This window comes from Neoarius graeffei, chromosome 23 (assembly GCF_027579695.1).
Source record: "Neoarius graeffei isolate fNeoGra1 chromosome 23, fNeoGra1.pri, whole genome shotgun sequence".
Classification (NCBI taxonomy): domain Eukaryota; kingdom Metazoa; phylum Chordata; class Actinopteri; order Siluriformes; family Ariidae; genus Neoarius; species Neoarius graeffei.
Window position 1 is genome coordinate 51,496,402 of NC_083591.1, and position 14,975 is coordinate 51,511,376.

The 14,975-nt window shown below is 41.9% G+C and overlaps 1 protein-coding gene across 1 annotated transcript in view; it reads left to right on the top strand.

The window, feature by feature from the left end:
• The first annotated feature begins 270 nt into the window (after positions 1 to 270).
• LOC132871837 (protein THEM6-like) overlaps positions 271 to 14,975 on the top strand; it is a 32,216-nt gene continuing 17,511 nt past the window's right edge. Inside the window, exon 1 of the mRNA XM_060906373.1 lies at positions 271 to 550. Coding sequence (XP_060762356.1) covers positions 549 to 550 — 2 coding nt within the window. The 5' untranslated portion in view covers positions 271 to 548. The remainder of the gene's footprint in view (positions 551 to 14,975) is intronic.

A 14,975-nucleotide genomic window follows, 5' to 3' on the forward strand; every position in this document is an offset into this window, starting at 1 on the left:
ACTAGTCCGGCTGGCTGGTGAAAAAATATATGAATTTCGAGCCCTGAACCCTAAACGGCTACAGATAATGGATCAATGGATGGACACTTTCTTAAAGATAAGATAAGATAGCCTTTTATTATCCTATGTTTTGGGTTGTTTGTTTTTTTAAGGATCTGAGAAGCGAGTGAAGAACCGATTCTTTGAGTCGACTCTATTTATCCCTAGCACTGGAATCAGAAAAGGAAGTCTTAAGCCACGCCCATACATACTTTTAACCAATCAGTTTTGCTTTGTTTTGGGTTCCGGAAGTTATTGGAAAGTTATCGAGTTATTACATAAATCTCTTCGAATAGAAAGTAAAGGGTGACTCTGAGGGAGTGACAGACAGGTCAGGGGTCTGAATCCTGAATGAGTATTTATTAGATATATTGCGCACTCTTTAGGGTGTTTCAGCCATTTTGTTTGCTTATGTAATGTGCTGAGCTGTTTGTAACTGGACCCTGGGCTGAGGAAGAGACTCGAGGCAGTGAGTCAGTTGGATAAACTGCTGGAGAGGGTGTGCGGCCATGTAAGTTCTGTTCTTAAGGAAGGAAATGTTCTTATTTGGGTTTTATAAAGCCTGTATGGGGTTCAGTGAAATGGAGAAGCTAACGCTTTTAGCTACAAACGAAGGTTTCTGAGGAAAGTTTGAACTCGCGTGCGCTTAATATGGCTGAGGAATCGAGCGCGCGACCCTCTTGCTGTCCATGTATTATAATAATCTTATTTGCGCATGCGCGTCATGCATCTACAGCCCCGATTCCAAAAAAGTTGGGACAGAGTACAAATTGTAAATAAAAACAGAATGCAATGATGTGGACGTTTCAAAATTCCATATTTTATTCAGAATAGAACATAGATGACATATCAAATGTTTAAACTGAGAAAATGTATCATTTAAAGAGAAAAATTAGTTGATTTTAAATTTCATGACAACACCACATCTCAAAAAAGTTGGGACAAGGCCATGTTTCCCACTGTGAGACATCCCCTTTTCTCTTTACAACAGTCTGTAAACGTCTGGGGACTGAGGAGACAAGCTGCTCAAGTTTAGGGATAGGAATGTTAACCCATTCTTGTCTAATGTAGGATTCTAGTTGCTCAACTGTCTTAGGTCTTTTTTGTCGTATCTTCCGTTTTATGATGCGCCAAATGTTTTCTATGGGTGAAAGATCTGGACTGCAGGCTGGCCAGTTCAGTACCCGGACCCTTCTTCTACACAGCCATGATGCTGTAATTGATGCAGTATGTGGTTTGGCATTGTCATGTTGGAAAACGCAAGGTCTTCCCTGAAAGAGACATCGTCTGGATGGGAGCATATGTTGCTCTAGAACCTGGATATACCTTTCAGCATTGATGGTGTCTTTCCAGATGTGTAAGCTGCCCATGCCACACGCACTAATGCAACCCCATACCATCAGAGATGCAGGCTTCTGAACTGAGCGCTGATAACAACTTGGGTCGTCCTTCTCCTCTTTAGTCCGAATGACACGGCATCCCTGATTTCCGTAAAGAGCTTCAAATTTTGATTCGTCTGACCACAGAACAGTTTTCCACTTTGCCACAGTCCATTTTAAATGAGCCTTGGCCCAGAGAAGATGTCTGCGCTTCTGGATCATGTTTAGATACGGCTTCTTCTTTGAACTATAGAGTTTTAGCTGGCAACGGCGGATGGCACGGTGAATTGTGTTCACAGATAATGTTCTCTGGAAATATTCCTGAGCCCATTTTGTGATTTCCAATACAGAAGCATGCCTGTATGTGATGCAGTGCCGTCTAAGGGCCCAAAGATCACGGGCACCCAGTATGGTTTTCCGGCCTTGACCCTTACGCACAGATTCTTCCAGATTCTCTGAATCTTTTGATGATATTATGCACTGTAGATGATGATATGTTCAAACTCTTTGCAATTTTACACTGTTGAACTCCTTTCTGATATTGCTCCACTATTTGTCGGTGCAGAATTAGGGGGATTGGTGATCCTCTTCCCATCTTTACTTTTGAGAGCCGCTGCCACTCCAAGATGCTCTTTTTATACCCAGTCATGTTAATGACCTATTGCCAATTGACCTAATGAGTTGCAATTTGGTCCTCCAGCTGTTCCTTTTTTGTACCTTTAACTTTTCCAGCCTCTTCTGGCCCTTTTCCACCAAAGCAGTTCCAGGGCTGGTTCGGGGCCAGTGCTTAGTTTGGAACCGGGTTTTCTGTTTCCACTGACAAAGAACTGGCTCTGGGGCCAGAAAAACCGGTTCCAGGCTAGCACCAACTCTCTGCTGGGCCAGAGGAAAGAACCGCTTACGTCAGTGGGGGGGCGGAGTTGTTAAGACCAATAACAAGACCGCGAAAGATCGCCATTTTTAAGCGACGAGAAGCAGCAGCTGTAAAAACGCGAAGTCATTTATTATTATTATTATTATTATTATTGTTTCTGCTGCTTCTTCCGTGTTGTTTTTGCTTCGATATTCGCGCCAAGGTTTATGCAAACGTAGCGACATAATGACGTATACAGCAACGTAACTGACGTATACAGTGACGTAATGACGTGTCTTCCCTTAGCACCGTGAGCTATGGAAAAGCAAACTGGTTCTCAGCTGGCTCGCGAGTTGAACACGTTGTGAACCAGCACTGGCCCCGAACCAGCCCTGGAACTGATTTGGTGGAAAAGAGGCATTATTGCCCCGTCCCAACTTTTTTGAGATGTGTTGCTGTCATGAAATTTCAAATGAGCCAATATTTGGTATGACATATCAAAATGTCTGTGTCACTTTCGACATTTGATATGTTGTCTATGTTCTATTGTGAATACAATCAGTTTTTGAGATTTGTAAATTATTGCATTCCGTTTTTATTTACAATTTGTACTTTGTCCCAACTTTTTTGGAATTGGGGTTGTACATCTTTAAAGCAGAAACTCATCATACTTGCCAACTTTTCAAAATTCTCATGAGGGAGAAAAGTGCATGAATGCAGAGGCATCAGGAGCGTTTTTAATGTGTGTGGGGGGGGGGACACGCTGGTGGGGGGTCTTCCCCCAGAAAATTTTTTTAATTATTTAGATGCCATTTCCTGCATTCTGATGTACAGTGAAACCTCGATATTAAGACCCCCATTGGGACCAGGTCTAAGTGGTCTTAATATTGAGGTGGTCTTAATATTGAGTTGGCAAGATATACTGACAGTTGCTGAGCTGTTGCATAGCAACGTGCATGCATGATGTTCTTAATACTGTTGTATTACATGTAATAAATTTATGGACTAGTTTATTGTATTTCATTGATAAATGATTAAATCAACAAGCTAAATTTAAACAAAAGTATAGCATGTGTGTGGTTTGTGTGTCTAGCAAGTACAAATGTACATGTAATACAACATGTAAAAAACAATAACTTTTTTTCATTTAAACTTTTTTAATAAACTTGCAATAGAATTAATCATAATTAAAACCATACCATTTTTAAATATAAACCATACAGCAAACTTACACAAGTCATTGAAACAAGAAATTGAAATCTCGTTCTGAATACTCTTTTTCATAATTAGGCCACACCAATTTAATTAGTTGGTTCTCAGAATTGCCGTGTGAAAAAAATGTAAAATGGAAAAAAAAATCGAAATCAAACTCCCGCCAACAGAAAAGGTCATGTGACGTGAGGTCACGTGATGCCGAAAACCAATCAAATCGCCCCTTTCACTTTAGATAAAGACTTGTGGAAGAAACATGCCTGTGGAGGGGAATCCTACAAAGCCTGTGTTTGTGATTGTTAGGATATTCAGCGAACAGAAGCGTAAAATCTTTGACAGGTATGCTGAAATTCTGTTTACTGGTTTGCCTGTATTGTTTGGTCTATTTCCACCGCTAATTTTACCATCAGAGCATTTTTTTTTTTAAATTTTATTTCGCCCGCTCGCTTCATATTTTTCCTGAAAAAATCCGAGAACCAACTAATTAAATTGGTGTGGCCTTATGACACTTTTAACAACTTGAACTTTTTCTATTTAAATCAATCTACTAAAGCTCACTTCACACCTCGTTGCATAGATTACTTGCGTTTTGCCAATTCCAAACTTTTCTGCTAGCTGACGCTGACTTTTACCCGCACTTTGGTTAATCACATAAATTTTTTCTTTCAAAGACAACTCATTACGTTTTCTACTCATTGTCGTACAAGTCGATCTTAATTTTCCGGCATGACGTAAAAAAATTTTGCGGCATGACGTAAACCGGATGTCGTGAAAGCGCTTGTGCCCCGTGTTTTGACACGACAGGGGGGGGCGCTCGTATTTTCGAGGTTTAATTACATTGATTTTCGACGGGTGGGACCGAAATTAATGGTCGTAATACGCAATATTGAGGTGGTCGCATTATTGAAGGCCGCGACCAATGAAATATATAAGCAAGCAGTCGGGACCGTGAAAAATTGTTCGTAATTTTGAGGTGGTCGTAATTTTGAAGTGGTCGTAACATGAGGTTTCACTGTATTTTTAACAGGTTGTTAAACACCTAATTTTACCTACAAAAGTCACTTAATTCAATGACTGTTTTACAGACTCAACAAAAAGTCCTCATTCAACTAGTCCATATACGGTATCCATCAGCCCGTTTTTAAACCCACTGCTCTGGCTAAGATAATGAGATGAATGTGTCAATTTATCACCCACAATGACTTTATGGGTGCATTTTGCTTTTTATTTTGTTTCCATTTTATTTATTTTTAGATGTAACACAACATGCCACTGTGCCAAGCAATAGTGACACTCAACTGTATGTTTAAAAATAAGAATATTCATAATTTCACACAATGAACAGGCATGACATGGCATCATGCAAACTTCATAACACAAAATCACACTGTGTCAAGCAACGGTGACACATAAAAAATAACTTCACACAATGAACAGGTGCAATTTTGTTCACCGCCAACAGTGACTTTAGTGGGTGCATTTTACTTTTTTCCAATTTAATGATACTCATAACAAAACTGACATGGCATCATGCAGTCTTAATGACACAAAATCACCCTTTTCCACCAAATCAGTTCCAGGGCTGGTTCAGGGCCAGTGCTTAGTTTGGAACCGGGTTTTCTGTTTCCACTGACAAAGAACTGGCTCTGGGCCAGAAAAACCAGTTCCAGGGTAGCACCAGCTCTTTGCTGGGCTAGAGGAAAGAACTGCTTACGTCAGCGGGGGGGGCGGGCGGAGTTGTTAAGACCAACAACAATAGCAAGACCGCGAGAGGGTGCCATTTTTAAATAAGCGACGAGATATCATGGATGCAGTAAAGCAGCAGTCATTTATTATTGTTGTTGTTGTTGCTGCTTCTTCTTCTCTGTGTTGTTGTTGCTTTGATGTTCGCGCCAAGGTTTATGCAAACACAGCGACGTAACTGACCTATACAGTGACGTAATGATGTGGCTCCCCTTAGCACCCTGAGCTATGGAAAAGCAAACTGGTCCTCAGCTGGTTCGCAAGTTGAATGAGTTGTGAACCAGCCCTGGAACTGATTTGGTGGAAAAGGGGTATGTGTCAAGCAACGACACATAAAAGAGAACTTCACACAATGAACAAGTGCAGTTTTGTTAACCTACATGCAATGGTGGTACTACAGTAACATTTACAGATTATTATAACAAATAGATTTATAAATATAACTCCTTCTTACATTGGTGCCACCACAATTTCTACCACTTCATAACTTTTATCCCCCTTTCCTTCACAATCCACCTGGAATAACATCCATCTCTCTCCATTGCTTTCCTTTCTGCTATTCCTTCCCCAGACACTGATTTCCCATGTTACTCTCCAGAAAACTGTGTGCGGTGAGTTGTTGTAGGGAACGCCTGGAAAACCCAGAGTGGATTTTCAGTGGTATGTGTATTCTCTTATCGATCAAGTGGAATGGATTCTTTCACGAAGCAATAGAAACGGCCCCAGGTGAACTAATATTTTATGTTAAATGTGTGTGTGTGTGTGTAGGGGGGGGTCCAAACGAAGAATTATGGTGGCGACGCCCATGCATGAACGACATTTTTCAATTGGACGAGGGTATGATGCGCGGTTGAAACGATAAAAACAGTGGATCCCAATTAATTGCAAACCATTTGAAATTTATACAATTAAAGAGTTTTTGAATTGTTGATATTGTTCTATCAATCACTATAGGCTATGGGATTCATGTATCAGGCATGAGAGAGCTCAGAGTGAAAAATCTGAAATAACACTCTTGTCTTGAATTTTAATATAATAACAATGAAAGGGAAGTCTTCAATCAGATTTTGAGCTGAAAAATCTCATGCCTGAATATTGTATACATACAGAGACCCACAGAAAACAGCACAAGTGATGCTTTAGAAGAATATTTATAATTCTTAAAATAGTCGCAGTGAATGAAAGTATTATTGGATTGCATCAAATGTGTTTTCCTTCTGTAAGCTCGTAAAAATACAGAGAACTATAATATCATATATATAAATTAAATTTTAATAAGATTTAACCAAAATAGTAACAACTCAATTAAATAAATACTGCACTGTCTTAGTACTACTAACATGCATCTCTCTCACTAAACACTTTCCAACAGAATGTTTAAAAAGCACTAGAAATCCTATCCAAATCCTGTCGGAATGCATCAAAGGAATTTGCTCATTTGCAAACTTGGACTGAAAGTTTTCAAACAAAACTTAAAAATGGCTCTATAAATACTACCATACTATCAAAATATACTCCACAAAGAGATTCACTCGAATGCAAAATTTTAGTACGACCAAAATACACTCACTAATAATCTTTCACTTAAAACCTCAAAACTCTATCAAAATCCATCACTTTCCAGATAATTCACTTGTAAACTTTCACTACCACACTATTCAATACACTCATCAAACAAATTCTCTGTTGTGCAAAATTTCACTAAACACTTTAGAAGTTGTACAATTTGTTTCTGAAATGGTATGGAAGACTAGTTTAATTTCACACTCAAATGTCCATTATAGGGCGGCACGGTGGTGTAGTGGTTAGCACTGTCGCCTCACAGCAAGAAGGTCCGGGTTCGAGCCCCGTGGCCGGCGAGGGCCTTTCTGCGCGGAGTTTGCATGTTCTCCCCGTGTCCGCGTGGGTTTCCTCCGGGTGCTCCGGTTTCCCCCACAGTCCAAAGACATGCAGGTTAGGTTAACTGGTGACTCTAAATTGACCGTAGGTGTGAATGTGAGTGTGAATGGTTGTCTGTGTCTATGTATCAGCCCTGTGACGACCTGGCGACCTGTCCAGGGTGTACCCTGCCTTTCGCCCGTAGTCAGCTGGGATAGGCTCCAGCTTGCCTGCGACCCTGTAGAACAAGATATCTGGATGCAATCCCGTCTTTGTTTCACCACAAAAGAACGACAGCACGACAACATGCCACCTCGTCATGCATCAAACAGATGGAAGATAAGCAGGTAAATCAGGTAAATACATTTTTTTAATAAACAGGCAATAAACTAGCCACTACTTTATTTGAATTCCTTTTCTAATACTGTATTGCCATAATTTTTGTCGAGAAATGCAAACAAATTGACCGAGAAGTCACGCTAGACCATCATATTATACTGTAGTCGAGTACAGCATGCACTTCTACACCTCCGCTGTGCTCGTGGAAAATGACGTCATGCACGATGGAGTTATGGCGGCCTCCATAAAAATCTCATCTCATTATCTGTAGCCGCTTTATCCTGTTCTACAGGGTCGCAGGCAAGCTGGAGCCTATCCCAGCTGACTACGTGCGAAAGGCGGGGTACACCCTGGACAAGTCGCCAGATCATCACAGGGCTGACACATAGACACAGACAACCATTCACACTCACATTCACACCTACGGTCAATTTAGAGTCACCAGTTAACCTAACCTGCATGTCTTTGGACTGTGGGGGAAACCGGAGTACCCGGAGGAAACCCACGCGGACAACATGAAAATTCCACACAGAAAGGCCCTCGCCGGCCATGGGGCTCAAATCTGGACCTTCTTGCTGTGAGGCGACAGCGCTAACCACTACACCACCGTGCCGCCCATCAAACAATCTCATCTCATTATCTCTAGCCGCTTTATCCTTCTACAGGGTCGCAGGCAAGCCGGAGCCTATCCCAGCTGACTACGGGCGAAAGGCGGGGTACACCCTGGACAAGTCGCCAGGTCATCACAGGGCTGACACATCGACACACAACCATTCACACTCACATTCACACCTACGCTCAATTTAGAGTCACCAGTTAACCTAACCTGCATGTCTTTGGACTGTGGGGGAAACCGGAGCACCCAGAGGAAACCCACGCGGACACGGGGAGAACATGCAAACTCCACACAGAAAGGCCCTCGCCGGCCACGGGGCTCGAACCCGGACCTTCTTGCTGTGAGGCGACAGCGCTAACCACTACACCACCGTGCCGCCCGTTGTGATGTCATTCAAGGCAAACAGACTGGGAGCGGTTCTGTCTTTACTTGCGAACCGAGCACATGTGTACGGACTCTGGTCGTGAGAGGTTGTGTAAAATGTCTGATAGCGATTTTGAAGCAGGAACTCTCCAAATTAAATATCGAGAGGTGAAACCACGTATGTATGAACCTATGGCCGTTGCGAAGCAATCGGTGAATGTGGCTCACTGGTTTGACCGTGCGGCCTCGGAGTCGGACAGCGACTTGGCCGACTCTGATCGCGGTGACTCCGGACCTCAACAAGACTCGCACCCAAACGATTTATCCTGGTAGTTATGATAAATTCCTACTTTCGTCGTAATACTAAATAAGAGCCCTTTTGAAGAATAATTAAACCACACGGGCGCACACACACACACACACACACACACACACACACACACACACACACACACAATCCCTATAATATAAACAAATCCACGCTATATTGCTAATAGTAATACAAGCATTATACTATTTATAGCCGACTCTAAGTGAGGAAATATCCCTTTGTCTCATTTCCACAATGATTGTACAGGATCCCTCAGGATTCTTGACTTGTCAATTGCAAGCAAAGGTAAAAATGTTTACCTCCAATCTTCTCCTTTTTGCTTGAGCGTTGCTGCTCCGTTTCTTCTTTGACCTGATTTTGTGTTCAGGTTTTGTCAGAACAGCATCAGGTTTGAGCCTTCTCTGTCCGGCACTGACACCTAAACTCTCCAACAGATGGGGATTCTTCAAAAATGAATCAGTGCTCCGCCCTCGAAGTGATCGGAGCACAGAGTGGCGTATTTACCCGGCTGCCAACCCTCTCGCTTCACGCGCACAATCCACACTCTCCGCCTCTTCTCCTCTCTCGGAAAAAGGTAAAACTTCTTCCTGAACCGGTCCCGTTGTTACAGTTTACTGCACAACAATAAGGCATGGGTTTTTCTTTGGAAATTCCCGAACGCACGTCTGCACTCAAGCCAAACGGCAATGCAAGTAAACTGAAGTGGACTCAACTCAAGCGGTTTGTTTGCCATGAATGACGTCATGTGCCGAGTGATCACAAAAATCACTGAGCAGAAATTCGCCGCGATCCGCGCTAACTTATTCTAACTTATCTCAATTATTACTTATTAATAATACTTCTTGGGACCAGAAGAAAATTACAAAGGTTTTTTTTTAACATATAGTTTCAAATGTGCATAAATTGAAAACCTTTAAGGCCGAGGCCTTTGACAGCTATAGACCAAAGCCATATAAATCAATTTATGGTGAAAGTAAGAAATACCGTTACCGACTTGCTCAGCTAAGACTGATTTGACTTCATTGTGTGTTGACTCTCATTAAAACAGGATGGGTGTTATAACTTATGCAATATGCATGCATTTTCACTGATAAAACGTAAAAGGCTCATTAAATAATCAGATGAACTGAGACAATCACATTCTGAAGCAAATTAAATAATCTTGTACCGGGAACTTAAACACACAATACAAGTTACATGTATTAATCTAAATGCAGATAAACAATGAGTGGTGGTGGGTTTTTTTTGGTATCCAAATGAGAGTCGGAGCTTACCCGTCTGTGTTCACGCTTCTTGAAGGCCGATCTCGTGGCCGATTTGTTTTTGAAACGATCTGACTTTCAGTTGTTCGTTCAGTTCTCCGTTCATTCGCTTCTTCCACGTAACGGCAAGATGGCAGTAATATCCAGTGGAGAAATCAGACGGCTGGTCCACTCATTCTCCATTTTCTCCATACTGAGTTCTCCGCCATTACTGCTCGGCTCAGGCAATTACTACAATTAGGGACGGAACGGGACATCACCGGTTTTAGCAACAACCGCGAGGAGGTCAGTGCCTGAGCGATATGTCGTGTCCCGTTCCATCCCGGGTTTTACCAACAACCCTCGGCTCACACTCCAGGAGGACTGGTGCAACTGAACTTACTTTCCTTTAAAAATAAATAAAATAAATACTTTTTTTCTTGTAGTTTTCTTTTTCTTTAATTGTTGGTGCTGCACCCTCTTTCAATCCGGGCTTATAGCCAACGCTCCTCAACAGATCAGAGGTCTCGTATGAGTCTTCAGTAAAATGTGCAGAGCAGAGGAGAGACCACTTCATAGCCGCCCAACGTGCCCGTGAACTTCTCGCAAAACGCGTCCAAATCTTTGCAGTTTGAACGTTCTTGGGCCATGAATGCAACGTAAATCCACCTTCTGTCGTGTTGCTGCACCAGCCAGCAACACATCTACGTGGCATGGCGATTAATTAGCTCAAAATGGAGGATCGGAGTTTGTCAGCTCTGTGTTTTAGTATAGTGGAAATGGCGACGAGCCCGATAGCCTTCCTGGTGTGACGTTACGGACGTCAAGGTCATTCACTCAGACCGCTACCTATATAAATCACTTTAATCATAAAAATGACTATATAAGTTTTATTGTTAACGCTGAAAACTATTCCTGTGCCATTCTTGAGGTCTCAAGGCATTTATAAATGAAAGTGAGGCCATGGCTCTGCGTATATGCTTTGTCAGTAAGTCATTCGACACCACACCAACTATTAAACACAAACTGCTACATAAAACTATCAAATAAAAACCACTAATATACACACACACATTGTAGAAATGCGTGCTATAAATAAACACCACTAAAAATGAAATAAAAATTAAAAAACAGCCCTAGTACTACCATGACAAATTAATAGAATACAATGCCTTTATTGTCACTGCACAAATGTACAATGAAATTTAGTTCATCACAGGAGAGCAAAGCCGCTGCATACGTGTGCGCCGCCACTCTTGGGCACTTCAGCCCAAGGCCATCTCATGTTAACCTAACTGCACGCCTTTGGACTGTAGGGGAACCCGGAGCACCCGGAGGAAACCCACACAGACATGGGGAGAACATGCAAACTCCACGCCGAAAGGCCACCATCAGCTGCTGGGCTCGAACCCAGAACCTTCTTGCTGTGAGGCGACAGTGCTAACCACTACACCACCGTGCTGCCAATCAATTAAGTATTCATGAGCCTTAACTTAAAATGTCTCTAAGGCTACATTTACATTAGACCGTATCTGTCTCGTTTTCTTCGCGGATGCACTGTCCGTTTACATTAAAACGCCTGGAAACGGGAATCCGCCAGCGTCCACATATTCAATCCAGATCGTGTCAGCTCCGGTGCTGTGTAAACATTCGGAATACGCGGATACGCTGTGCTGAGCTCTAGCTGGCGTCTCATTGGACAACGTCACTGTGACATCCACCTTCCTGATTCGCTGGCGTTAGTCATGTGACGCGACTGCTGAAAAACGGCACGGACTTCCGCCTTGTATCGCCTTTCATTAAAGAGTATAAAAGTATGCAAATACTGCCCATTGTGTAGTTATGATTGTCTTTAGGCTTGCCATCCTTCCACTTGCAAGTAGTAAGTGATATGCGCTGGGATCTCACACACAGCGGCTCAGTCCCGAATCGTGGCTTGTGCACTTCACTCGCGCGCTCTGTGAGCTGCGCAGGGCCGGAGTGCGCACCCTCCAGAGGGCACTCGTTGTTCAGGGCGGAGTGATTTGGAGCGCAGGATGCCTGCGGAGCCGAGCGTATCCGTGTATTGGCGTTGCTGTGTGCACGCAAATTGTGTATTGGCGTTGCTGTGTGCACACTAATCGTTTTAAAAACGTTAATCTGATGATCCGCTGATACAGTCTAATGTAAACATGGGCTAAAGAGCTAGAGCAGCGGCTACAATTATCTAGTCTGGCTAACGCGACTTCAGAGCTCTGCGAGCATTTGGTCTGGCAAAGATATTAAGCCCAACCGTTTCCCAAAGTGCGTGGTTGACCCGCCTCCCTGAAATGCCTCAGTTTGCTACTGGTCGAAGCCAGAAAAGGCTGTGACGAAGCTTAAACCAATCACATCACTCTTTCCTCTGACGTATGTGATGCGACGGGGCTAACTGGTAGATTAAACTCTTACCGAAGCCGGTCGGGAGCAAGGTGAAAACGTCCTTCCTTTCAATAAATACCTCCAGGGCTGCTCTTTGCTCCGTTTTCAGTGAGAACTTGCTCCATGTTCATAATGTTTCTAGTGAATGAAGCGCTTCCGGCATAGATTCTGTAAACAATCTATGGCTTCCGGTTGCAGTTCTACTACGTCAGTGCCTTGAACACGCCTCTACCCAGGGCCGTTGGAGATGCTCAAAGTTGATTGGCTCCCGATTTTTCAGGAGCTTGGAAGAGCTGTAGATAGCTTGCCTGGCCAGACTAAGCTCGCAACAGGCCCTCGTGTTGCGTCACGCTTAGGATGGGCGGGCCCAGGCTAACAATTATCGGCACCTTTTCAGCTTTACTGATAAAAAACAATTTTACAAAAGTGAGTTTCAGTTCCAACAGTTATCATTGGTTAATTAAACAACCGGAAGACCCCCCCCCCCCCCCCCCCCCCCCCCTGATCTTGTCTGATGACACAGCTCGTTACCGGAGATGGAATTTTTTTAGCACGATCAGCAATTTGAGGAAAACCTGGATGTTGTCGTCATCATCGCAGGTAAGCACGGTGGAAAGATCATGGACATGTTTTTACTGATCAAATTCACCGATATTTCATGATCTCCTCGTCGAAACCTACGTTTTTTCTTACTCTTTCATTTCTCAGTCAGTGTTTTGTATATAAACGCGCGTTTGAGAAGTCACGTGAGGTGTCGATAATAGCGATCTCTTTTTCGCCGGTGTCCACCATTATCGACACGCTGTGGAATTAAGGGACATTTACAACTGCTATGGATCGAGCTTTGTGTCACATTGTTGAAGTAGATGAAGTATTTTTAAAAAAAAATAAATAAATAAAAGTGCTGTGATTTTTTTTCTTTTTTTTTTATTTTTTTTTTTCTGATTCATAACAGAATGGAATGTTTTTATAGAGTATTTTTGGAATCAGATTGTAATAAATAGAAATGGAGCAGAATTAAATTCCTAACACATAAAAAAATATATATTTTTGCAGTTTGTTGTAAATATCTACCACATATCACAATATCAGTAGACATTTTATATTTTGGTTCGAGGAATGAGATGCGACCTTTTGACCTGGATTTTCATGTGGTTACAATGTCAGTTCCTTCTTGATATTTATTGGTAAACAACAAAACGAGAAGTTAATACAAACAACAAATGATTAACAAAATGCGATCTATGAAAATACTTCGAAAGTGGAAGAAAAAAGATTTTCTGACGCAGGTTAAACATTCAGTTCATTTCTTGACAAACTTTAGAATTGCTTCCTCATTTACGTAAACACTGACATCCATATAATTATATAAAAGATATTTTGTACTAAATACAAGTATATGTAAAACAAATTTTAAATAAAATCGGTTTTGTCAACTTAATACCACATACCGATTTATTTATTTTTTTATAAATAATCAGCTGGATGTCTAACTGTGGACGAAGGTGTCGATAATTGTGGAACGGTGTCACGTGATCTGATACACTAAGTAATCAGGAGTCAACTCATTTTTTTTTTTTCCAGTGGAAGTTTGAGTAATTATTCATGCGCAATTTACGTATTGAAAGTCTTTCATACTTTTGCAACGGCCAAAAGAGCGTTAAGGTGTCGATAATTGTAGCCGCCGCTCTAGCCTTGTATCGTTTAAACTTAAAATTATAACTTGAACGGGTACAAACTCCAGTATTATCATGAGGACATGAATAACATCGATATTAACCAGTATTCAACAATTAATCTAGACAACATCCTCCTTAACTCAAGGTCAGTCCACACCAGTTCCTTGAGCACGTCAGTGACCCGAGCAGTCGGATGATCGTTAATGCAGAAGTGTCCCGCTGTTATTTTTCCCTTCATGCATACACTACCGTTCAAAAGTTTGGGGTCACCCAGACAATTTTGTGTTTTCCATGAAAAGTCACACTTTTATTTACCACCATAAGTTGTAAAATGAATAGAAAATATAGTCAAGACATTTTTCTGGCCATTTTGAGCATTTAATCGACCCCACAAATGTGATGCTCCAGAAACTCAATCTGCTCAAAGGAAGGTCAGTTTTATAGCTTCTCTAAAGAGCTCAACTGTTTTCAGCTGTGCTAACATGATTGTACAAGGGTTTTCTAATCATCCATTAGCCTTCTGAGGCAATGAGCAAACACATTGTACCATTAGAACACTGGAGTGAGAGTTGCTGGAAATGGGCCTCTATACACCTATGGAGATATTGCACCAAAAACCAGACATTTGCAGCTAGAATAGTCATTTACCACATTAGCAATGTATAGAGTGGATTTCTGATTAGTTTAAAGTGATCTTCATTGAAAAGAACAGTGCTTTTCTTTCAAAAATAAGGACATTTCAAAGTGACTCCAAACTTTTGAATGGTAGTGTGTTTTGCTTCTCATGCTATTCCTGAGGAAAGAAGGGGGAAAAAAAGCACAGCTGTTTAGCACTTGCGCCCAGTTTAAAGGGCATTTAATCTACGAAATTACTTTTTCTGACCAGTTCAAATCAATAGATG